Genomic DNA, 25,884 nt, shown 5'->3' with positions numbered 1-25,884 from the left:
CAGCTTCGGCGCCGAGGCAGGAGCCGGAGGACGAGGTCTTGGAGCCGATGGACCAACCGGAGTCACAGGGCAAAATCCTGACTTCGACGGAGGGGCAACCTCCGGGGCCGAAACATCCGAAGCCACCGGAGCGGCCACCGACGCCGGCACCGGCGCCGAGCCCACATTCCCAAAAGGGAGAAAGGGCATAAAGGGTGCCGGCCGAAGAGGCGCAGGATCACCCAACGAAAAGGCCAAGGGCCCCGAAGGACCAGCCGGAGCAGCTCCTGGAGCCATCTGCTGAAAGATGGTATACATCGCATTAAGAAACGCGGTACTATCGGCTCCAGGAGTGGGAAAAGCCGGATACTGGGGTGCCTGGATCGAGGGCGACCCCGACGCCGGCCTCGACGTCTGCGACGCCGGAGAAAACACAAGAGGCTGCACCACCTCAATCACTGACGCCTGACCAGGTGAAGTCGGTGACGCCGGAGAGGGCAACGGCGTCGATGGATGCGGCGTGACCGTGGGGCTGACCTCCCAAGTCCTCCGACGCCGAGCCGAAGGTGACCTCGAATGAGACTCCTTGCTGGAGTGACGTCGTGAGTCTCTACGGCGCCGGGAGTCTCGATGACGCCGGTGAGACCTTGGCGAAGAAGACTTCTTATGATGTTTCTCCTTCTTCTTTGACTTTGCCATGAATAACTTGGCCTCGCGCTCTTTGAGGGCCTTCGGATTCATGTGTTGACATGAATCGCAAGTCGAGACGTCGTGGTCGGAGCTCAAACACCATAGACAGTCGGAGTGAGGATCTGTAACTGACATCTTGCCCCCACACTCTCGACAGGGCTTGAAACCCGACTTCCTCTGAGACATTGTTACCGCAGAGAAGACTACGCAGCAGACAATACACTGTAACCACGAAGGTAACAGTAACTCCCTCGAAGATAACCGTTTCGAATGCACGGAAAAAAGGGAACTGTCATCGGCACGTCGGCGAGGACTTCTTATTGCCTGTATGACGTCAGACGGCGTCGCGTGGGCTAGAGTGACGTCCTCGTCGACGTGCAGAGACTAGTAAGAAGATTTCCGTCAAATGCTGGCGCCATGGGAGTATTCATCAGGTGAGGAATCCACAGGTAGTTGTATCCATCAGAAAAGATGTTTCTTCAGTTAGTTCAGGGTAGTTCTTACGTTGAGAGCACTATGTGGGGCCTTTCGTAAGTTCTCAAAAAGACAGGATGTATTGGTTGAGCCGAATCACCACTTCAGTGCCCCGCTATGGGTTGAGAAGTGGACTTGTTAGTCAACAGCAACAAGGTGAACCATGATGATTCCAATTGAGTGGCAATGGGGCAAGTATGAAATTCTCAGACTTAACTAAAGAAGTGCAGGTAGAAGGAAATGAAAAATATTAATGACTAGAGCATAGATTTACTTAAGAAGGTTCTCTAGATGGTTTCTACAACTACTTAGTGTATGAAGGCATGCTCAGTGAAAAAAAAATATAGCAAGCTATTGAACTATTCACTGATGTCCTTTCTATAGGTTGAGGGTATAAGTGATTTCAGGTACAGTTTCTTTAAATTAAATTCTTCACCGCTATCACCTAACTATATATTAGGTTAGCTTTTTATTAGTCCTACTGATGAGCTACAAAAAAGCTCTTGTAGTGACATTATGAAGAAATCCAATAATGACTCCTTGGGTACTAGGTCTATTTCCTTGCTTCCTTTTCCCACTAAAATCTTGTAAACAAAAGTCAAATCTCACCCTCTGCATGTACATTTTGACCAAGCTGTTCTCGTTTTGAGACTTTTGGGAAGTTTTGTAGGAGAAGGCATTGTCTGGTAGTTGCTGGGAGTTTTCTGAGTAAGACTGGTTTGTTTCAATTGCTCATGAAACTGTAGAGGTGTAGAAGGCTGGCCTGGCTTGTAGTGGGTACCAAGGGGTACTTACACTCTGTACCAGGTCCAGTTATCCCTTATTAGTGTAGAAGAGGTGTTTCTAGCAGCCTAGGCTGATAGAAGGTAGCTATAACAGAGCAGCTTAGGCTGAACTAGGAGACATGCAAAGCTCCTACTATACCACTGGTGTCATATGCACAATATCATAAGAAAACACAATACACAGATATACTAAAAATAAAGGTACTTTATTTTTATGACAATATGCCAAAAGTATCTCAGTGAGTACCCTCAGTATGAGGATGCCAAATATACACAAGATATATGTACACAATACCAAAAATATACAGTAATAGCAAAAGTAAGTAATGCAAACCATGTAAAGTTACAGTAGATTGCAATAGGAGCACATAGGTATAGGGACAACACAAACCATATTCTCCAAAAGTGGAATGCGAACCACGAATGGACCCCAAACCTATGTGAGCTTGTAGAGGGTCCCTGGGATTGTAAGAAAACAGTGAGGGTTAGAAAAATAGCCCACCCCAAGACCCTGAAAAGTAGGTGTAAAGTGCACCTATATTCCCCAGAGAGCACAGAAGTCGTGATAGGGGAATTCTGCAAGGAAGACCAACACCAGCAATGCAACCAAAGTGGATTTCCGGACGAGAGTACCTGTGGAACAAGGGGACCAAGTCCAAGAGTCGCGACAAAGTCGAGATTGGGCAGATGCCCAGGAAATGCCAGCTGAGGGTGCAAAGAAGCTGCCACCGGATGGTAGAAGCTGTGGATTCTGCAAGAACGAAGAGGGCTAGAAACTTCCCCTTTGGAGGATTGATGTCCCACGTCGTGAAGAAGCTTGCAGAGGTGTTCCCACGCAGAAAGACCGCAAACAAGCCTTGCTAGCTGTAAGGGTCGCGGTTAGGGTTTTTGGATGCTGCTGTGGCCCAGGAGGGACCAGGATGTCGCCACTTGGATGAGGAGATAGAGGGGGCGCCCAGCAAGTCAGGGAGCCCTCACAGAAGCAGGCAGCACCCGCAGAAGTGCCGGAACAGGCACTACGAAGAGGAGTGAACCGGAGCTCACTCGAAAACACAAAAGGGAGTCCCCCGACGCCGGAGGACAACTCAGGAGGTTGTGCACTGCAGGTTAGAGTGTCGGGGACCCGGGCTTGGCTGTGCACGAAGGAAAACCTGGAAGAGTGCACAGGAGCCGGAGCAGCTGCAAATCACGCGGTACCCAGCAATGCAGTCTAGCATGGGGAGGCAAGGACTTACCTCCACCAAACTTGGACTGAAGAGTCACTGGACTGTGGGAGTCACTTGGACAGAGTTGCTGAGTTCCAGGGACCACGCTCGTCGTGCTGAGAGGGGACCCAGAGGACCGGTGATGCAGTCTTTTGTTGCCTGCGGTTGCAGGGGGAAGATTCCTTCGACCCACAGGAGATTTCTTCAGAGCTCCTGGTGCAAGAAGGAGGCATGCTACCCCCAGAGCATGCACCACCAGGAAAACAGTTGAGAAGGCGGCAGGATCAGTGATACAAGGTTGCAGTAGTCGTCTTTGCTACTTTGTTGTGGTTTTGCAGGCATCCTGACCAGTCAGCGGTCGATCCTTAGGCAGAAGGTGAAGAGAGAGATGCAGAGGAACTCTGATGAGCCCTTGCATTCGTTATCTAAAGAATTCCCCAAAGCAGAGACCCTAAATAGCCAGAAAAGGAGGTTTGGCTACCTAGGAAAGAGGATAGGCTAGCAATACAGGTAAGAGCCTTTCAGAAGGAGTCTCTGACGTCACCTGCTGGCACTGGCCACTCAGAGCAGTCCAGTGTGCCAGCAGCACCTCTGCTTCCAAGGTGGCAGAGGTCTGGAGCACACTGGAGGAGCTCTGGGCACCTCCCAGGGGAGGTGCAGGTCAGGGGAGTGGTCACTCCCCTTTCGTTTGTCCAGTTTAGCGCCAGAGCAGGGCTGGGGGATCCCTGAACCGGTGTAGACTGGCTTATGCAGAGATGGGCACCATCTGTGCCCATCAAAGCATTTCCAGAGGCTGGGGGAGGCTACTCCTCCCCAGCCCTGACACCTTTTTCCAAAGGGAGAGGGTGTAACACCCTCTCTCTGAGGAAGTCCTTTGTTCTGCCTTCCTGGGCCAGGCCTGGCTGGACCCCAGGAGGGCAGAAACCTGTCTGAGGGGTTGGCAGCAGCTGCAGTGAAACCCCGGGAAAGGCAGTTTGGCAGTACCCGGGTCTGTGCTAGAGACTCAGGGGATCATGGAATTGTCTCCCCAATGCCAGAATGACATTGGGGTGACAATTCCATGATCTTAGACATGTTACATGGCCATGTTCGGAGTTACCATTGTGACGCTATACATAGGTAGTGACCTATGTATAGTGCACGCGTGTAGTGGTGTCCCCGCACTCACAAAGTCCGGGGAATGTGCCCTGAACGGTGTGGGGGCACCTTGGCTAGTGCCAGGGTGCCCACACACTAAGTAACTTAGCACCCAACCATCACCAGGTGAAGGTTAGACATATAGGTGACTTATAAAAGTTACTTAACTGCAGTGGTAAATGGCGGTGAAATAACGTGGACGTTATTTCACTCAGGCTGCAGTGGCAGGCCTGTGTAAGAATTGTCAGAGCTCCCTATGGGTGGCAAAAGAAATGCTGCAGCCCATAGGGATCTCCTGGAACCCCAATACCCTGGGTACCTCAGTACCATATACTAGGGAATTATAAGGGTGTTCCAGTATTCCAATGTGAATTGGTGAAATTGGTCACTAGCCTGTTAGTGACAATTTAGAAAGCAGAGAGAGCATAACCACTGAGGTTCTGGTTAGCAGAGCCTCAGTGAGACAGTTAGTCATCACACAGGGAACACATACAGGGCACACTTATGAGCACTGGGGCCCTGGCTGGCAGGGTCCCAGTGACACATACACTAAAACAACATATATACAGTGAAATATGGGGCTAACATGCCAGGCAAGATAGTACTTTCCTACCAGGGGTGAATCTGCATTTAGGAATCCAGGGTCTTTCTACCTTGTCTATGCAGTTTGCTGATTGGAATTTCAAAGTGCACCATTATGAAACATATTTAAAGTCAATGCATGACCTAATACCTCTATCAAACACTGCACACTACCATTTGGTGATGTTACGTATCAAGGGTTAAGAACCTGACAGTTACAATTCGTTACCTACTGGTTCCTATTTTACAATATTCTGGAATAATTCATAGGTATAGCAGCATTATTTTTTCCCTCTTGAGCATCACCTTTAGACAAATATCTTGTGCTACTTTGGAATTTCCCCATACTTATGTTCTGTGACAAGTTGAGAAGGTGTTTATTTTATGGCAAGGCACAGAGGCACATACAATATTGGGAGCTCTCAGCAGCAAGAACAACACAATGGATTAAAATTCTTTCTTAAATGAAATCCAGGGCACCTCGCCTTCACAGAGCTTATTCTGCAGCATGGTCCATTTGGCAAGGTTGGTGCACGGAATGAGGTGTGGATCGCTTCGGAGTCCACCGTCTCTCTAGTAGCAAAATATTTAGAATCCCTTCACCGTCAGTGTCTAATGCTTGGCTATTTCCTATAGTCAGCCTTTGCAAGGTTACCACTGTCACAGACCTTTCTGTCTACAGATTGTTGTGGGGGGCTTGCTTCTCACACCATCCTCACAAAGGATACTCTTCAATGTGTCATGTTAAATAGGCCCCATCTCCTTTTTGCTGCTGGCCTATAGGCTCCAATTTCTCGCTTAAAGATTTATTTGCCAAGCTGGCCACGATATTAGGCCTGGTTTCTATTACAAGAGTCTCTGGTGTCTAGGCTCTCTCTATTAAGGATCCATCTTACTCTAGCCAGGGGTGTTCTTCAACACTTTGAGAGAGTAGAAGCTGGATATCTTTTGTCTTGTCCTCAGACTGTCCAAATTAAGTGTGGCTGGTTGTCGCAAGGAATATGAGAGACTAGCATCTTTGTTCCAGCTCAGACTTTCAGCTCATCGCTTCCTTCAGAAAATCTTTTTCAATTGTTTGTTGCACACCTTAGCATTGCTTATAGGCTCCATTGGGTCATTGCTGAAGCAAAGAAAGAAATATTCAAATTAGGTGAATTGAATTGTGAGCTGCTGTCTCGTCAAAATCCTGACAACAGATGCCTCCATAGTTACAGTCTTCATTAAGCCCATCAAGCGTTAGTTTCTTTCTCCTTGTCTTGCCATATATTGCGATCTTCCTGGCCTGCACAGGTGCATATTTCATTAAAGACTTGAAGGCAGGTATTACATGATACTCTGACTGTCCACCGCACTTATGTGCCTTCGTTAACAGGAAGTTAATACTCATCAGGAGTTACAGTCTGTCTCTGTGGCTGCCTTCAACTTTTTGCCATACAAGGCCAGTGTCAACAGAATGCTGCTATGAAGTCTTGCTAAAAATCTCTGCTTGGATTTTGTTGGTGTTACTCTCTAACTTCCATGCTCTCTCCCTCCCTCTAGCCTGACTTGTCTTTGTTTTCCCAAAAGCCCTGTGTCTTGCTTTCCTGGAACTCTACAGCTTTTTATAAAAACTATCCAGGTGGAGTATAATCATGTTCTTTGGCTGTTCTCAGCTTATTTCAATCATTTCACAGATGCCTTGTAATGTCATTACTGTTGAGAGCAGTGAGAATTATCAATTTTCCTTGTATTTAATAAAATCATTATTTTCCTTGAGCAGGTAAAGATAATCTCCTCTTCCTTAACAGACATTAGAGCAAAGCTCCCAACCACTTGTGTGATAAGTCTTAGACTTTTGATGAGTGCTTTGACAGGGAGAACAACAATGGGAGGGAATAAAATCTGTTTACTAACTACCCAACAAAAGTAATGCAACTTGGATTATGCAGACTCACTATCATAAGAATGTCCGGCACGGTAAACAGCACATTGCCGCATATACTTTGTAGATCTTTGGCTTAGTTGCTTTGGGATTCTAAAGCAAACAATATCAGTTGTTGGCATGAACAAGCAATTTATCCAAGAAGTTCAAATCTTGTATAGAACGTTATGTAATTTATAGTAGAGTGTCCACGGTACTATACATGTAATGAAGGACCACAGCACACTATCATTTCATCCATTTTCTATTCAATATTATCTCAAACCATTTATCCAATCCTTCCACAACAATGCAGGAATTTTCCCACTATCAAGGATGAACAGCCCTTCTAGTCTGGGTCTAAACCTGAATTCTCTTGTAATGAACATAACAGATATAACAAATGTTAACAGAACCACTAGACACCATTTGATGGATCTAATCGAGAAAATTAGGGAGATTAAACACCACAAAAGTAACCGAGTCTAAAATTATTAGGTCATGGTGCCAGATACCCAAATTTAATTATATGAATGGCAAGGAAACTATGTAAAATCTTGGTGGTACATTTTCAGGATTTTCAGCGATCTAAACCACAAAGTAACTGAGTCTAAAATGATTAGGTCATGTAGCCAGATATGTGACTTTAATTATATGAATGACAAAATATTTACAAATCTTTGTGCTATATTTTTAGAGTATGTCTAACACTAATTCAACAAAATCACTCAAAGACGCTAAGGTGATGTTACTGAATTAAAGCCATCGAACTTTATCCAACACTGAGCGGGTACATTAATATACCCATAAAAACAATGGTTTGTTTCTCTTTCAATGTTGTACCAATTTACCCCTCCTAGTGTCGGTCACAATAAAAATGTTTTAAGAGGCCTTATAAAATGTTAAGAGTGCTAAGTACTCCAGACAAGTACATTGACAGACTACAGGAAACTGAATAGGCTTATGTCGTACCATAATGACATTCTGTTTTTTTTTTCCTAAAATATAAAATCCGCTTTTGAGGAATAAAAGAGTTTCACTGAACAGCAACATCAGTAAGTTCTGATGACAGTGGAAAAAGTCTTAAACACAACAGTCATATATTGTGGATAATAAAGTTTGTTTCTAGAAACTCAAATCTGAAATCAGAAGATAGAGAAAATGTGCTTGTTTCGGGGGTATATGAACATTTTAGTGATTCTGAGGTCCAGTCAGACTCCAGGGAATGATTCCAAGATTATAAATCTAGAGATGATTCCTTTACCAGAGAACCAAAATCTCCAAGGGTAAAAACAGAAGAGACTTCTAAAAACATGGAAAGTGAGAAAACGTATAACAAGCACGTATAGTCACATGGGTTAGCTGACAATATATGAATAACTCTCTTATGGAGAGCAAGGAATGCCTTATTCCTTGCTCAAAGCCAAACAAAGGGTTCGGTTGAAAACAACAGCATCCGTAATCTCAAATATTAATAAATGTTTCAGTGATCAGCTTTGTCAACATTAAGTATGCAGGAAACAGAAAAGAGGAAGAATGTATAGAGGACTAGAAAAGGTGCATTGGGGCATACTTCTAATGACTTGAAACAATCACAGGGGATATTTCATACATTGGTAAGAGGACATCTGATCTCAACAGTTCAGAAATCTCCCAGTCAAAGAAGTGGGAAAAGGCAGAAACCTCAAAGACAATTAAGTACCTTTAAAAATCCCGATAATGAACATCTGAAACTGGTAACGGTGGCACACTTAATATATGCAATGACAGGATGAGAAATGTGTGAATGGCAAAAAGCAAGAGGAGCGGTTAAAAATGATTTGGGTCCATTAATACTCTTGGAAAAACATATTTTTGGGTTTGCACTACTATAAACACCCAGAGGGAGTCACTCTCTGGAATTTGGTACTAGAATTAATTCACGTGGGTTTGTACTAAATAAGGCATTTGGCCTGCCAGCCTGTGGTGAAATATCTGGTGTGCCTAAGGTGTCCTGCCTTTCACCAGAAACCATCTTTGGACCTGGGGTCCTAGCCGGGCCTTCGACACTTGCACCCGTAAACCAATTTTCAACACGTCTCAGAACATAACTGATAACCAAACAAAGATAGCATACGCAACAACAGCCAAAAAGTTTGATTCATTTGTAGATTGTAAAGCTGGACCGATTAAAACAAATGAAGAAGTCTCTGTACACTGAAGGGCTCCAATATGAGCCTGGTCAAAAACATTCAAGAATGTACCTAAAGAAGGGAGGAATTGGATAACATAAGGTTAGATGGCATGAAAATGAACATTTTAGGGGGACTGAACTTATGCACAATATATGTGCCATGCCTCATAGGATATGAAAGGTTCGCTTTTAAAAACGCGGCTGGCACTCCTCCAGCTAAAGAGAATGTCAAATGTGTGGTGTGGCTTGCTGAACTCACTGGAAAGACAAGGAGTTACTACGGCAAGTGATCTATACATTACCCAATGAAAGATTTGTTGGAAACAGCTAGTGAAGTAAACATAATGATCTACATCTGGCTCAATTCCGTCCTAATTTGTGATGTGCTGAATTGCTTAGACAAACTAATATTTTAATTTAAACAAGTATGATCTGTGAACTCACCCGTTTCAGAACCAATGTCTTCCATTCTTTCACTGCCCGAAAGGTCTATTGAACTAGTCTCATCCTCTTTCTTTATGAGCACTGAAACAATTTCTAGAAAAAGCAAGGCTTTGTGTTAACCTTATCATGTTAATACTAATAAACAGCAGTCACACTGTAATAACCCAAAGCTGGTATCCAGCTACTCTTTATAAAACACCTTATATGTAGGTGGTAGTCTTATATGTCTAAAGACTCTGAACAAATGGATCCACAATGCCTCCCACCAAGTGAATGAATAAATTAATACATGTATGGATTTGCGTAGCACAGCTCCGCAAATTTAATTGTGTTAAGATACCAAGCAACTCATCTACCTCCTTGAAATCTGTTGTAGTATGGGAACTTGGAGTAGTGTTTGATCATACGACTATACAGCTTCTGACACCGATAGGCTCACTGTGTTGAATCAATCAATCAATCAATCACGATATTTATAAAGCGCGCTATGTACCCGTTAGGGTTTCGAGGCGCTGGGGGGGGGTGCGCTGCAGTTAGCGGTCGAAGAGCCAGGTTTTGAGGAGTCTCCTGAAGGCGAGGAGGTCCTGGGTCTGGCGTAGAGATGTGGGGAGAGAGTTCCAGGTCTTGGCGGCGAGGAAGGAGAAGGATCTGCCGCCGCAGGTCTTGCGTTGGATTCGGGGGACGACGGCGAGGGCGAGGTTGGCGGATCGAAGTTGACGTGTGGGAGCGTAGAAGTTTAGTCTGGAGTTGAGGTAGGAAGGTCCGGTGTTGTGAAGTGCCTTGTGAGCGTGGGTGAGGAGTTTAAAGGTGATCCTCTTCTCCACCGGGAGCCAGTGGAGATCCCTCAGGTGAGGGGAGATGTGACATCGGCGGGGTAAGTCGAGGATCAGTCGGGCGGAAGCATTTTGGATACGCTGGAGTCGTTTGATATCTTTGGTTGGGATGCCTGTGTAGAGTGCGTTGCCGTAGTCAAGTCTGCTGCTGACGAGGGCTTGGGTCACCATCTTTCTGGTTTCTGTTGGAGTCCACTTGAAGATTCTGCGGAGCATGCGAAGGGTGTTGAAACAGGAGGAGGAGACGGTGCTGACCTGTTTGGACATGGTGAGGGCAGAGTCCAGGATGAAGCCGAGGTTTCTTGCGTGGCTGGCAGGGGTGGGTGGGGGTCCGAGGTCGGCGGGCCACCATGAGTCGTTCCAGGCCGAGGGAGAGCGCCCGAGGATGAGGACTTCCGTGGAGTTGAGTTTCAGGCGACTGTTGTTCATCCATTCGGCGATGGATTTTAGTCCCTCGTGGAGGTTTGTTTTGGCGGTGAGTGGGTCTTTGGTCAGGGAGAGGACGAGCTGGGTGTCGTCGGCGTAGGAGATGATGCTGAGGTGATGCTGGCGGGCCAGTTTAGCGAGGGGGGCCATGTAGACGTTGAACAATGTGGGGCTGAGGGAGGATCCTTGAACACCTGGCACTGATAAAAGCAGTGATCGGGACTTCACCTGAATCCAGACAAAGCAGTCTCAGCCTTCCATCCTTCCTTTCTGAGACATCTGATAGAACAAATATGTCAATTCGTTTTTATAAAGTGCTGCCACTATATCTAGCAATCAGAGCACCACTATTTAAACGTACCTCACAAAGTGATTTTATTATTATACTAGTGATTGACAACAACTAAGTAAAAAATAAGCTCCAAATGGTGTGCATGTAATAAATGAAAGTGTCAAAAAGGGTAATTTTGATATGCCAGAATGGAGGTTTAAAATGCAGCAGTCATGATATACTAGTATGCCTGAAGCCATGGTTCCCTGTGTTTCCCTGATGGCACAATAAGTGCTGCAGCCCACAGATGGCATTTAACTCTCCATGCTTGGGAGTAGTTTCTATATCATACACGATGGCCTTATACAGAAGTTAAATATGCCAATCAGGGATTAGCCAATTTCTATATATATTAAGGGTCAGAGCACATACATAGGGCACTGGAAAGCAGAGTGCCAGTGTGTGCAGAGTCTATAACCAATAATAGAGTTAATCAAAAATGGAGGTGAATATGTATAAAAAGTTATTTTCGCACACACACGATAAAAATAAAACATAAACTACATTCTCCTGCTTCATGCAATCACTGCTCCCCCTTTACTATCCCTTCTTTTAGGTTTGTGTGCTGTCACCACTCAGGGTAAATGTATATGTCTGCGTGGTGCAACATAATTTAGAGGCAAGATCTACATGCCAGCATATCGCTGTTGACTCCCAGACACATACCTCATTTCAAGGACTAAATTGTGCCCTAGTTACACTGCCTTGGCTGGGAAAGCAGCAGGGAGTAGGATAACACATTGACATTTTTTCAAATATATCAAATTGCAGGTTGGGAGATCCGAGTGACACAACATTGGGCCCAAAGAGTTGTCAACTGCAGCTAAATAACTGGATGCACACACCCCAACCAGATGTACAACTTTAGTGATCCCTATGGCTACATCCCGAACAGGTGTGCCCTAGAGGTTGCCACAAGCAGGGTGTTTTTTTCTAAATCTAAAGGCACTCTGAGCTTTGAGTCCTCATACCTATTTGTTCCTGCCGCTTTATTGATGCTAAGTGGCTACGGGATTTCTAACCATATAAAGCTCACTTTATAAATGATGAGGAGGCTCAAACGTGTGCAGAACACTGCATGCCAGACACTGGGAGGTTAGTTTCACTATGCACAGCACTGGTCTCTTGTGGCATTAGATGTGTGCATTAAGATGACCATCATTGCTTTTAAAGCTGTGCAGAGTCTTCAGTCTCACTTTATAAAGATCCCTCACATTACAAAGGCCCTCATTATGACTGCAGCGGTCTTTTGCCAAGACTGCCACAGCTGCCGGAAGACCGCCGGTGGTCATATATCCGGTGGCATTCATCACTGCGGTCTGCGGCTCTTAGGCGGTTCCACTGCCGGCACCGCCACGCCAGAAAAAGACCGCCCACAGAACTGCAACCAGTAATTCTGTGTGGCGGTCTTCTGGTGGTGTGGCGGTGCTGGGGTGGGAGCGCCGGGTCCCGTACCCTCATGGAGGAACACCTCGTTGGATGAGGTAAGTGTCGTCCGCAAGGGGAGGTGTGTGAATGAGTGTTTGCAAGTGTGTGTATGCGTGTCATGAATGTGGGGGGGGGGGGTGGGGGTGGACTGGGAGTGTCTGTGCGTGCATGCCTGTGTGTAAATGTGGCAATGGTGATGAGTGTGTGTATGCATGTGGACGGGGGCAGGGGGTGTGTGCATGGGTGAATGTGTAAGGGGTAAGGAGGGTGTGAGTGAGTGCGTGCAAGTGTATGTATGTATGTAGTTGAAGAGAGGGGGTGGGAGGATGGTGAGTGTATGCGTGTCTGCTGTGTATGGGTATGTAAGCATGTCTTTGGGGGTGAATGTGTGTGTGTGTGAGTGGGGGGTGTCTGTGTGATTGTGTGTGTGTAGGTGCATGTGTGTGTGTGTGTGTGTGTGGGAGGTGTTTAGGGGGTTATCCCAGTGACAGGAATCCAAGTTCCTGTCATAGGGATATATTACTGCCAGCATTTTGTGGCAATGTCCTGAGTTGGAATAACCTCAGCAGTTATCTGACTCCCACTGCGCTGCAGGTGGAAATGTCAAGCACGGCGGGCTGCGGTAAAGCGGTGGGATGGGCGGGGATGCAGTGGTTTGGCAGTGACCAAACCGCTGTGGTTGTAATATGGCGTTCTGCACCACCGGTCCAGTGGTGCTGAGACCGCCACAGCGGCACTGTCAGTCCATGGACCACCAGGCACATAATGAGTCCCTATGTTTTTCAGATGATGACGGTTTATTTAGCCCAAAATATTACATGGAACAATGGGAGTTGGAAAGTCAAGTCAAAGCCTAGAATGCTGGAGCTTTCTCATTCAGATGCCAGGTGTGAACTTGGCTCTGTGCCAAGTAAGTGACCTACTTCTTTCTATTACACAATCATCCATGACATTTGTATGTGTGATTCTAGTGAATTATTTTGTTACTTATGGTTTTAGCAGGTTTTACATTAACACAAATGTATTTGATATTGTACGTTATACTGATATTTTTATTTCTTACCCTAAAATTCAAAAAGACTGTGAACTTAAAAACTATTACAAAATTCAAAAATATAACATTGGATCGTTCTGTTTTTTTTCACAGCTCACATACTTTTTTTTGCTTACTTTTTAAAAACGTGTAGTTTCTGCTCTTTGAGCACTAGCCTTCTTTTCTACATTGCCAGCTTCTCATTAAATTTCTATATCATCATTTTGCTTCTTTATAACTGTTAATTTGCTTACATTTGAGAGCAGTTCAGAGAAATAGTTATCTCACCCTGCTCTGTGTATTCTAATATTAGCTGGGCTTGGGTGAGAAGAAGGCAACTGTTTGCATGTAGCAAGTCATGTAAACAAGTAGCTGCAATGTATGTCACATGTGGCTCATGAAATTATAAGGGAGATCAAAGATAAATGAACCACTATGATAAAGTCAGCTTTCTAAGCCATGTCATGGTTAACCTAAGATCTTCCAGTAGTTCATCCCCCTCCCTCTAACTTTCATTTTTCCATCATCAATAGTGGGCTGCCAGCCTGACTTCACACTTGGATGCTGGAGAGACTATGCAGTGCCTAAGGTACAGGTAAGGTATGTAGTGAGGGGAGGAGCAGAAAGACGATCAGAGACTGCAGGTGGAGGTGGTGCAATGCAACACTGAGAAAGGAACCTTCTTAGGGGTGCGGTGAACAAAGTAATGGCACACTGTGTCTGAGCTGGGAAAAGAGGTATGCAGCAGAGGAAGAACAGAGACAAAATAAATCCACAAAGTGAAAGGGTAGGGGCCAAAGGGGTGGGTTACAGGAAGCAAAGAAAGGCTTAAGGGTCCCTGTCTGTGCTACAATACTAGTTAGGGTAGGGCTCAGAACTTTTTCTGAGTGACAGTGGTATCCATGAGATAATACAAAACAAATATACATAGTATCTTTTTTCCAGTTACCTCCAGATCTTTGAAGAGTTGTTTCTGTCAAGCTAACTTCATCTGAATTCCCAAGTCGGGGTGACAAATTTGAATCTGCAACTGGGTGTGGTATATTTGGAAGAAAATCATAATACAAAAAGTCAGAGAGAAAAATTATCATATTAATGTGAACATAATCTTATTGAATTCTGTTTCAGATCTCTTGTCGTTTGTAATATGTAAGCCTTTCTCGATTTCTGGATTTTCCTTCAAAAGACATGCATATCAACATCTTGAGGTTTAACAGACGAATGCAGTTCTATTGCAAAATGCCTATTAGCACAGCACACCCCATAACTATCACCTAGTAATCTGGCCTTTTGAGTCACCCAATCATCACTCTCACAGGTAACTGCCGCACCTGAGTTCCTCAGCAACTGACTGGTCTTCACTTTTGCTACTGAGATACAGTGCACTCTTTTAGAAGAATATTGTTGCCTGTGGCTCTTTGACAATTCACTTCACCTCTAAGGAATATATTTGTTTAGTCCTTTTAAAGTGTTCCTATCACTTATGTCAATCAAGAGCACTTCTATAGAAACACAAAATACACACAGAAAGCTAGAGTTGAGGATGGAGACTGTTCCAAATGTCTGATGTCCCAAGCTTCTTCCACTACTCCTTAGTCTCTTCAATTAATGTTATTGGACACTTTCCCCAATGTGCACAATGCATAGTGCTTTGAATTTGACCCTGAATGCAAATAGGAACCAGATGAGAGTGTTCTATGCCCACTTAATATGATCAAACTTCCCTAAATGTAATCACATAATGGCTGCCTGATTTGATACTCTGTGCAGTCTGGTGTTGAGGTTTTGTTGGAGGCTACTGTATTTTAGTTACAGATCCAAACAGGTCATGACCAGCACCTGTGTCAGTTTGATATGGTTATCTGTTTGAAGAAGAGGAATGAACTTCCATGAGGGGAGTTGGGAATTAGTTCCCTTCACTACAACATTAATTTGTGGAGTGATGTTGAAACCTGAATCATAAGTGATCTCGATGTTTCTGGCCTTCAGAAAAGGAACTTTAATTCCAATTACATGTGTCCACCTTCCCAATAATGGCACCAGGGGATTATACAATGGCCAATGTATTTGTCTGTATCCCATTTCCTTAATCTGCGCTCTTGTAAGCAGGTACTGGGGACCATAGGCTAAGCTGCATTCTAGCCTGTAAATACATCTTCATACACTGAACCAACAATTTATATCATTCTGCTACTCACTAAATTGCAGCAGCTCTACCATAACACATTTTGACAACTTTCAACCCACCAGCTCTCTGCTTCATCCAGCTTTAGTTGCTGTAAGAGAAATGCAGTCACTGCATGAACTTCCTTCAGTCATTCGATCTACATCATCATCGTCCAATGTTTTTCAGAGTACCATCGGTTCATCATTGTTATCAGAAATTTGTTGCATACAGAATGTTTTTCATTGCCCTTACTGAGAACTTCATCAGTTCTTTCTCTGCCCCCACATCACCCCTTTCACACCTTTGCTTTTCTTTCTTGGGTAGGAGCTCCCTCTTCTACTCCATCTCAACTATTCCTCTTCTGCAATTTCATCACAAACATTTCCCCATTTGCTGTTCCTGAAATCAGACTTTTTTAAAAACAAAAGAGGTGAGTTACTTACCATTAATAATCGTTTTGCAACTTGAAACTTTTGTTGATTCACATAATGTGTATTTTTCTAAAAGCAGTTTATTGGGTCTGGGAAAAATAATTGTGTGTGTAGACCATAGGCAGAGGCAGTAGGGCTCACTATGATGCTGAGTGTAGGAAGTTGGCTCTGTATGTGCTATTTCAAAGTAAGGAATAGCATGCACAGAGTCCAAGGGTTCCCCTTAGAGGTAAAATAGTGGTAAAAATAGATAATACTAATGCTCTATTTTGTGGTAGTGTGGTCGAGCAGTAGGCTTATCCAAGGAGTAGTGTTAAGCATTTGTTGCACATACACAAGACAATAAATGAGGTACACACACTCAGAGACAAATCCAGCCAATAGGTTTTTATATAGAAAAATATCTTTTCTTAGTTTATTTTAAGAACCACGGTTCAAATTCTACATGGAATATCTCATTCGAAAGGTATTGCAGGTAAGTACTTTAGGAACTTCAAATCATCAAAATTGCATGTATACTTTTCAAGTTATTGACAAATAGCTGTTTTAAAAGTGGACACTTAGTGCAATTTTCACAGTTCCTGGGGGAGGTAAGTTTTTGTTAGTTTTACCAGGTAAGTAGGACACTTACAGGGTTCAGTTCTTGGTCCAAGGTAGCCCACCGTTGGGGGTTCAGAGCAACCCCAAAGTCACCACACCAGCAGCTCAGGGCCGGTCAGGTGCAGAGTTCAAAGTGGTGCCCAAAACACATAGGCTAGAATGGAGAGAAGGGGGTGCCCCGGTTCCGGTCTGCTTGCAGGTAAGTACCCGCGTCTTCGGAGGGCAGACCAGGGGGGTTTTGTAGGGCACCGGGGGGGACACAGGTCCACACAGAAATTTCACCCTCAGCGGCGCGGGGGCGGCCGGGTGCAGTGTAGAAACAAGCGTCGGGTTCGCAATGTTAGTCTATGAGAGATCTCGGGATCTCTTCAGCGCTGCAGGCAGGCAAGGGGGGGATTCCTCGGGGAAACCTCCACTTGGGCAAGGGAGAGGGACTCCTGGGGGTCACTTCTCCAGTGAAAGTCCGGTCCTTCAGGTCCTGGGGGCTGCGGGTGCAGGGTCTCTCCCAGGCGTCGGGACTTTAGGTTCAAAGAGTCGCGGTCAGGGGAAGCCTCGGGATTCCCTCTGCAGGCGGCGCTGTGGGGGCTCAGGGGGGACAGGTTTTGGTACTCACAGTATCAGAGTAGTCCTGGGGTCCCTCCTGAGGTGTTGGATCGCCACCAGCCGAGTCGGGGTCGCCGGGTGCAGTGTTGCAAGTCTCACGCTTCTTGCGGGGAGCTTGCAGGGTTCTTTAAAGCTGCTGGAAACAAAGTTGCAGCTTTTCTTGGAGCAGGTCCGCTGTCCTCGGGAGTTTCTTGTCTTTTCGAAGCAGGGGCAGTCCTCAGAGGATGTCGAGGTCGCTGGTCCCTTTGGAAGGCGTCGCTGGAGCAGGATCTTTGGAAGGCAGGAGACAGGCCGGTGAGTTTCTGGAGCCAAGGCAGTTGTCGTCTTCTGGTCTTCCTCTGCAGGGGTTTTCAGCTAGGCAGTCCTTCTTCTTGTAGTTGCAGGAATCTAATTTTCTAGGGTTCAGGGTAGCCCTTAAATACTAAATTTAAGGGCGTGTTTAGGTCTGGGGGGTTAGTAGCCAATGGCTACTAGCCCTGAGGGTGGGTACACCCTCTTTGTGCCTCCTCCCAAGGGGAGGGGGTCACAATCCTAACCCTATTGGGGGAATCCTCCATCTGCAAGATGGAGGATTTCTAAAAGTTAGAGTCACCTCAGCTCAGGACACCTTAGGGGCTGTCCTGACTGGCCAGTGACTCCTCCTTGTTATTCTCATTATTTTCTCCGGCCTTGCCGCCAAAAGTGGGGCCTGGCCGGAGGGGGCGGGCAACTCCACTAGCTGGAGTGTCCTGCTGGGTTGGCACAAAGGAGGTGAGCCTTTGAGGCTCACCGCCAGGTGTGACAATTCCTGCCTGGGAGAGGTGTTAGCATCTCCACCCAGTGCAGGCTTTGTTACTGGCCTCAGAGTGACAAAGGCACTCTCCCCATGGGGCCAGCAACATGTCTCGGTTTGTGGCAGGCTGCTAAAACTAGTCAGCCTACACAGATAGTCGGTTAAGTTTCAGGGGGCACCTCTAAGGTGCCCTCTGTGGTGTATTTTACAATAAAATGTACACTGGCATCAGTGTGCATTTATTGTGCTGAGAAGTTTGATACCAAACTTCCCAGTTTTCAGTGTAGCCATTATGGTGCTGTGGAGTTCGTGTTTGACAGACTCCCAGACCATATACTCTTATGGCTACCCTGCACTTACAATGTCTAAGGTTTTGTTTAGACACTGTAGGGGTACCATGCTCATGCACTGGTACCCTCACCTATGGTATAGTGCACCCTGCCTTAGGGCTGTAAGGCCTGCTAGAGGGGTGTCTTACCTATACTGCATAGGCAGTGAGAGGCTGGCATGGCACCCTGAGGGGAGTGCCATGTCGACTTACTCGTTTTGTCCTCACTAGCACACACAAGCTGGCAAGCAGTGTGTCTGTGCTGAGTGAGAGGTCTCCAGGGTGGCATAAGACATGCTGCAGCCCTTAGAGACCTTCCTTGGCATCAGGGCCCTTGGTACTAGAAGTACCAGTTACAAGGGACTTATCTGGATGCCAGGGTCTGCCAATTGTGGATACAAAAGTACAGGTTAGGGAAAGAACACTGGTGCTGGGGCCTGGTTAGCAGGCCTCAGCACACTTTCAATTGTAAACATAGCATCAGCAAAGGCAAAAAGTCAGGGGGCAACCATGCCAAGGAGGCATTTCCTTACACTGAGCATTAGCCTAAAATTACGTAATCAGTAGCTGTCCTCTCCAGATTATTTTTTATGCTGTTACATCTATCAACAAGACAGTGAGCTATGGGTCAACAGTCAAATTCAGATGTATCACTGATCAGAATGAATACTGGCAATGAGAATGACAATCAAGAGCAGGAAACCGAGACAGGGTGGACAGGAAATATCTAGATTTTAAACAAGCCTTGACCATAGGTGGTTCAGGTTTGAGAATGCATGGCTTGAGGCCAACTGCTTTTGTGGGATCTCCTCAATATCTTGGTCTAATAAATTATGGAGAATACTTTGTGTAAATATTGGCCATAGGGTCACATGAGTGCTTACCATCATTCAGGCCCACCTTTTGATTGCAAATCTCAAGGCTGCACACAATACTATTTTATTTAATCCAAACATATATAAAAAGAGCTGGCTCACTGCACCATATTTCACAACAACTCTTCATGGATGACACCTGTTAAGCAACCAGCCATGCCAGACATGGGTTTCTCCAAGAAGAATTCGGATGGTCCTGCAGGCACCAAATAGATTTTATGGGGAAAAGTTCTAGTATACCGATGTCAAAATATCACATTAAATAGTCTGGAAATACCTACAAAAGATATTTTGTTTGAATTTAAAAACAAAAAAACATAAGAATAATTCCTCAAGATAGAAACCTATCATAGGAAAAATATATGAATCGCAAGAGCAAGTGAGGTTCTTTCGTGTCCAAAACCTCAGCAGAGAAATGTTTTTTTATGGTTGAAATAAAGACACCATTAAGGGTATGCATAAGAAAACTGACACAACTTCAGCAAACAATCACAATCAGAAGGCAGGTAAGGAGTAGAAAATTCCTGTTCCACCAAAGGGAGAAAACAATGACCTCTACTGAAGACGAAAATACCTCCAAAATGTTGGTGTTGAAAGCTAAAACCGACATCTCAAACCAGAATGGTTTCAGTTGCAGAAGAAAAGAGTTTTCAAGAAGCATTAAGTGCATTCACAAGAGACAGAGAGAAGGCAAATCTATAGATGGGTTACGATACAGCCGCAGCAGTTGCACCCACACTGGAATAAGGAAAGACAAGGATATTGTGAGAGGGTGAGACACTGCTGTTATTCAATCAAAAGGAAGATAATACCTGACAAAATATTGAAAAAGATTCAGCTCAAGAGAACATAGAATCATAGCCATCAAAGTCAAGTTGACATGTCACACCAAGGTAAAAAGGGAAATAAAATAACTTCAATCACATTCACATACCGTAGCATATACCACAATTACTTTCAAAGAAAACACTCAATCAACCAGAACTTGGAATTAGACCCAATGGTAAATCTGACAATATTTACCAATAAATTGTAGCTGTTAAGAGTCTGTGTTGCAAATACAAAAAGAAAAACATGCAGAAACGGGATAATACAACAAAGGAATGGTAAAGATACAAAGGAAGGTATATGAAAATGTTAACTAAAAGCAACAAATACTTACATCTAAAAAACAAGCATTTGCAATGCAATAGGGTCTTGCATTTCTCCGAGTTAGAGCTATTAGAAGTTGTAAACTCCCAACTGGATTTTTCTTGCCACATTAAATGGAAAAAAACAGCGCAATCGCGCTGCTACAGTTCACTCGGAGTGAAACCTATGGCAAAAGTGCAATTAACTATGTAACGGGGTCGATGTTATGCAAAGCGCTCCACTTCTGCCAAGCGAGATCGCGCTGCGAAAAAAAGATAAAAAGTAGTCCACAAACCTGATGGGAAACAGCGAGCCTCGCATGTTTTCAGTACTTGGTCGCTGCGCTCGAGGAGGGCTAACCACCGGAAAAGGCATGACATATGCGTGCCTTCCACTAATAAAAGCAAGCAGATTTTGAAAGGCAAGCCCACAAACAAATGAAAGACACTGACGTGACATTGACAGGGCTCCGAGCCCTTTTCTAACTTCTAAAGCGTCTTGCATGCGACGCAGGCTCGACCCTAATAAGAATACATTAATAATGATATGATGTTATTCACACAATTCTATGCAGAATTGGAAACAAGAGTTATAGTTTCATCTTTACCTATCAAAAAGCCAATGAAATATCTCACAAACACTTCATGTCTCAGACTGCCAGGGAACTAAAACTACAAACATGTGAATGACAAAGCCTGTGTTCTCTTAACTATCTTTTGATCTCCATCTTTGACATTGTATTGCTGCTTAGCATCCGGGTAAGTGACTCTCTAAAGAACTAGGTGCAGTGATGCATCCTGCTTTGAATGGACACCATTGGTGGTGTGGTACTTCACCAATGTATGGGGCATGAGATACAAGTTGGACCTAGTCAAGGACTTTTGATATTTCCTCGCCACATCACATTTATGGCAGGAAAGCATATAATTAAATGCCATAGTTATACTCCTTATCTGTATCTTATTAGACACTCCTGTCACAACCTGATATACTGGAGTTCTTACAGCCATGATTCAATGTTTCTGCCCAAGGCCATTTGCTATTCACAGCCATGAGGCCCTTCAATTTTTGAGAAGAGTCATCATATCTCTTCATACAATTTGTTTGAATAAACTGACAGTCTGCCATGTTCACAACAACAATTCTCCAGAAAGATATTGCAAATGTCCTTGCAACAGCTGCAGTCATTAGCCCCCAGTTATTTTTTTTTTATGTAAAAGAATGCTACTGTCCTGTTCAGTCTGTTCTAATTACAGATTTATGGCTGGAATGATACAGACAGAATACTGCCTTTGTTAGTTTCTTTTTAAATTATATTTCCTTTCCTACTATCAAATACATTCTCTTTTCTATCAAAAATTACCTGCTACATAAAAGCTTTTCCCACTCTTCTCACACTCGCAATATTGCTCAATTGTTTCACTAAGTTTAATGGCATTATCTGATAATAGTAGTAGTACTACATAATCATTTCTATTGCAGTTCATATACTATTATGGTGCATTAGTACTATTTCAATAGTGTTGTTTCATGTGTTTAGTTTGTCCATCAATCTTTTAAACAATTAATAAAAATAGCTGAATGCAACTGATAATTCTGTAACTCCAAAGAATCATCAAACTCTGCGTTTATCCAACACTCCAATCATCCTCAGAAGAGGGGACGTAGAGCAAGAGACAAGTTTGCATTGTCCTTCAATGTTTATCATTTGGACAAATGTAGACAGCGTACATATGTAACAAAAGCCACATCACTGTGCTCCTTTCCCTACACCAGTGATGTAAACTGCATCTATTTTCCTCCTGGACAGGGGAGTTTTAGGATCAGATTCTCCACTCACCTGTTTCAGAATGGGTTCGGAACCGTGAGCACCACTTACTACCTCGAGGAACATTACAAGATTATGACAAAAGATGAGGATGGGGCTATACAGTGTTTGCACCCCATTTTAAATCTGGTTTAAAAGGAATGGTGGGCCCATAGTTTGCACAGCCATACGGGTGCTTCCCTGGTTCAGAGATGTGATGAAACAATATCCTCTGTCAATCTTTGTATCGTGTTAAACATGAATATATCTTCTGTACATTTGATGAAAACAGCAGAGGGCTAACAATCTTAACTAGAAGTGTTGTAAGTAATATTCAGAGTTTTTACTTACTTATAAATCTTCCAGTGTCCTCTTCCTTTATATGCACCTCTTCGTCACTACCAAGTCTTGGCAGAAATGTAGCATTGGCTGTGAAATCATCTAGATTTTCAAGAAAAGAGTAACGCATTGTTACAAGTTAAAACATTAAGCAATAGCTCAGACCATAAATATTAAGTAATTCAACTACCAACTAACAAACTGTATCACAAAATAATGACGTTGAAAATAATATCTTTAAATTGTATGTTTTTCTGTAAAATTAAATTATAATAATTCTATTTTGTCTCAAAATTCTTATATGCACTGGATAAAGATTTTACCTAAAGTGATTACATGGTTAATTTGATTAACCTCATGAGGATGAAAAGAACAACCAGAAGCACCTGGAATGTATCCTTTGGTGTGCAAGCTACTATTAGCCCTCTGCAAAAGGCCTCTTGACTCACCTGCACAAATAACAATGGGAAGCGCCAATTTTATTGGATGGAATTGGAAATCTGATTTTGCTTAATGCTGTGCAGCTTAGTATTTATTTTAGTAAGCATATACATTTTGCACAGAGTGAATCTCTTAGTACATTATTTGTGCTGCAGTGCTAGGTCAAACTGACCAGTTGGCAACTAGGCCAGTCCGTGGGAAGCTGAAGGAGTGGGGTCTGGGTTGGGTGTATGACTGCATCTGCATCTGTCAATATCATCCAAGACCCCATGAGGCTCAAAATCGTCAGCGGTGTACAGACAGCCACAGTACTGACTGAATCACAATGTACATGTGCTTTGTATACTAATGACCAAGCTGAAACACTCATGCACTTAGTCTAAAGAAGACATTTATTATTTCACTTTGCAAGATTCGTAAAGGAAGATCAGCATGAAATGAAAACATGTACAACTGATTCTCCACTGCAACATACACAGCAAATATATGTATCTATATGTATTTATGGAAAATGGGCTTGGAGTGTTACAAATTGTTTTTCTTCAAAGAAGTCTTTTCGGAGTCACGGGATCGAGTGACTCCTCCCTTCGGTCATATTGCGCATGGGCATCGACTCCGTTGTTAGACTGTTTTCCCGCAAAAAGGTGTAGGAAGGAGTGATAGAGTGTAATAATATAACTGTTGTATAGAAATAGTAAGAATAGATGTCCATGAAAATGTAAATGTATATACATATGTACAAAAGAGACAAACTACAACGACTACAGGCTTCTGGGGAGGGTGCATGTGAATCTGCAGCATTACATGCCACAAAAGATGTACACTGGGTAAGTGACTTTTCTGTTCGATGGCATGTGTAGCTGCAGATACACATGCTATGCATAGACTACAAAGCAGTTACTTTCCCCCAAAAATGCGGTGGCTAGCCTGTAGGAGTTGGAGTTGTTTGAAATAATGTTCTTAAGGCAGCTGGACCAACACTGGCTTTGTGGTTTTGAAAATACATCTACACAGTAATGCTTTGTAAATGTATGTGGTGTGGACCATGTGGCAGCTTTACATATGTCTGCCATTGGTATGTTTCCTAAAAATGACATAGATGCACCATTTTCTCCTAGTGGAATGCGCTTTAGGTGTGATTAAATGTTGTCTTTTTGCCTTAATGTTCCATGTTTGTATACGTTTAACAATCCATCTTGTCAATCCTTGTTTAGAGAGAGGATTCCCTTTGTGTGGTTGTTGATAGGCAACGAAAAGCTGTTTTGTTTTTCTGAATTCTTTTGTTCTGTCCACATATTATACTAGAGCTCTTTTAAGGTCAAGAGTGTGAAGGGATCTTTCTTCAACTGAACTTGGCTGTGGGAAGAAGACGGCAATTGCACTGTTTGGTTTATGTGAAAAGTTGATACAACTTTTGGCAGAAATGTTGGATTAGTTCTAAGTACAACTTTATGTTTATGTTCTTGGAAAAAAGTTTCTTCAAGAGTGAATGCTTGTATTTCACTAACTCTTCACAATGAAGTAATGGCCACTAGGAAAGCAACTTTCCAGGTTAGGAATTGAATCTCACAAGGAATGCATGGGTTCAAAAGGTGGGCCAATTAGTCTGGTGAGTACAATATTGAGATTCCACGTAGGAACAGGTGGTGTTCTAGGTGGAATAATAAGTTTTAGTCCTTCCATGAAGGCTCTTATAACTGGCACTCTAAAGAGAGAGGTATGTTGAATAGTTTGCAAGTATGCTGATTTTGCAGTAAGATGGATTTTAATAGATGAGAAAGCGAAATTTGACTTCTGTAAATGAAGTAAATAGCATACAATATCTTGTATTGATGCTGTAACTGGGTCAGTATTTTTAGATTGACAGTAATAAACATTGTTTTCCCTTTTGTTAGCATAGCATTGCCTAGTTGTAGGCTTCCATGCTTGTTTGAGAACTTCCATGCATTCTAATGGAAGTTGTAGGTATCCAAGTTCTGTGACTTCAGGAGCCAAATCGCTAAGTTGAGAGCACTGGGATTTGGATGTCTGATTTGTCCTTTGTTTTGTGTTTACAAATCCGGTCTGTTTCGAATTTTGAAGTGAGGTACTACTGACGGGTCTAGGAGTGTTGTGTACCAATGTTGTTGTGCCCACATGTGGGCTATGAGTATCATGGTGAGAGAGGTCTAAGGTAGTTTGGTGACCAGAAAGGGAAGTAGTGGGAGAGGGGGGAAAATGTAAGCAAATATCCCTGACCAGCTGATGCATAGAGCATTGCCCGTGGATAGAGGATGTGGGTGTCTGGATGCAAAGTTTTGGTATTTTGCATTTTCGCTTGTTGCAAATAGGTATATTTCTGGTGTTCCCCACTTTTGATGTACTGTTGAAGTACCTGAAAGTGAATCTCCGATTCGTGAATCTGTTGGTGTGTTCTGCTTAGGAGATCCACTAGCTGATTGTGTATTCCTGGAATGTATTCTGCTAGTAGATGAATGTGATTGTGAATTGCCCATTTCCATATTGTTTGGGCTAGAAAGGACAGTTGAGATTAATGTGTCCTGCTTGTTTCCTTAGGTAATACATGGTCGTCATATTGTCTGTTTTTTATCAAAACAGTCTTGTGTTTGAAAAGTGGGTGAAATGCTTTTAGGGCAAGGAACACAGCTAATAATTCTAAATGGTTTATGTGATAATTTCGCTGTTTTGAATCCCATTCCCCGTGAATGGTAAGGTTGTTGAGATGAGGTCCCCAACCTCTCACTGATGCATCTGTTGTTACTATGGTCTGAGGCACAGGGTCTTGAAATGACTGCCCCTTCACTAAATTGCTGAAATTCGACCATTGAAGGGACCTGTGCGTTTGGCTGTCTAACAACCCTAGATCTTGCAATTGACCCTGCGCTTGAGACCATTGCTGCAAGAGGGACTGTTGTAGTGTTCTCATGTTTAGTCTTGCATGCAGTACTATTGCTATGCAGGATGCCATTA

The 25,884-nt window shown here is 43.7% G+C and overlaps 1 protein-coding gene across 4 annotated transcripts in view; it reads right to left on the bottom strand.

Annotated features, from left to right (window-relative positions):
* The window catches only part of LOC138304348 (zinc finger protein 84-like), a 156,508-nt gene that overhangs the window by 47,437 nt on the left and 83,187 nt on the right, over positions 1–25,884 (bottom strand). For 2 of the 4 annotated variants that reach the window (XM_069244321.1, XM_069244322.1), the window contains exons 6-8: positions 22,486–22,575; positions 14,370–14,450; positions 9,370–9,462 (exon numbers count right to left, since the gene is read on the bottom strand). In XM_069244321.1, the coding sequence (XP_069100422.1) occupies positions 9,370–9,462; positions 14,370–14,450; positions 22,486–22,575 (264 nt within the window). The remainder of the gene's footprint in view (positions 1–9,369; positions 9,463–14,369; positions 14,451–22,485; positions 22,576–25,884) is intronic. The other 2 variants (XM_069244323.1, XM_069244324.1) reach the window with 1 other exon arrangement.

This window comes from Pleurodeles waltl, chromosome 7, assembly GCF_031143425.1.
Source record: "Pleurodeles waltl isolate 20211129_DDA chromosome 7, aPleWal1.hap1.20221129, whole genome shotgun sequence".
NCBI lineage: Eukaryota > Metazoa > Chordata > Amphibia > Caudata > Salamandridae > Pleurodeles > Pleurodeles waltl.
The sequence above is the reverse complement of the archived record's forward strand: the minus strand, read 5'-3'. Positions and strand labels throughout refer to the sequence as shown.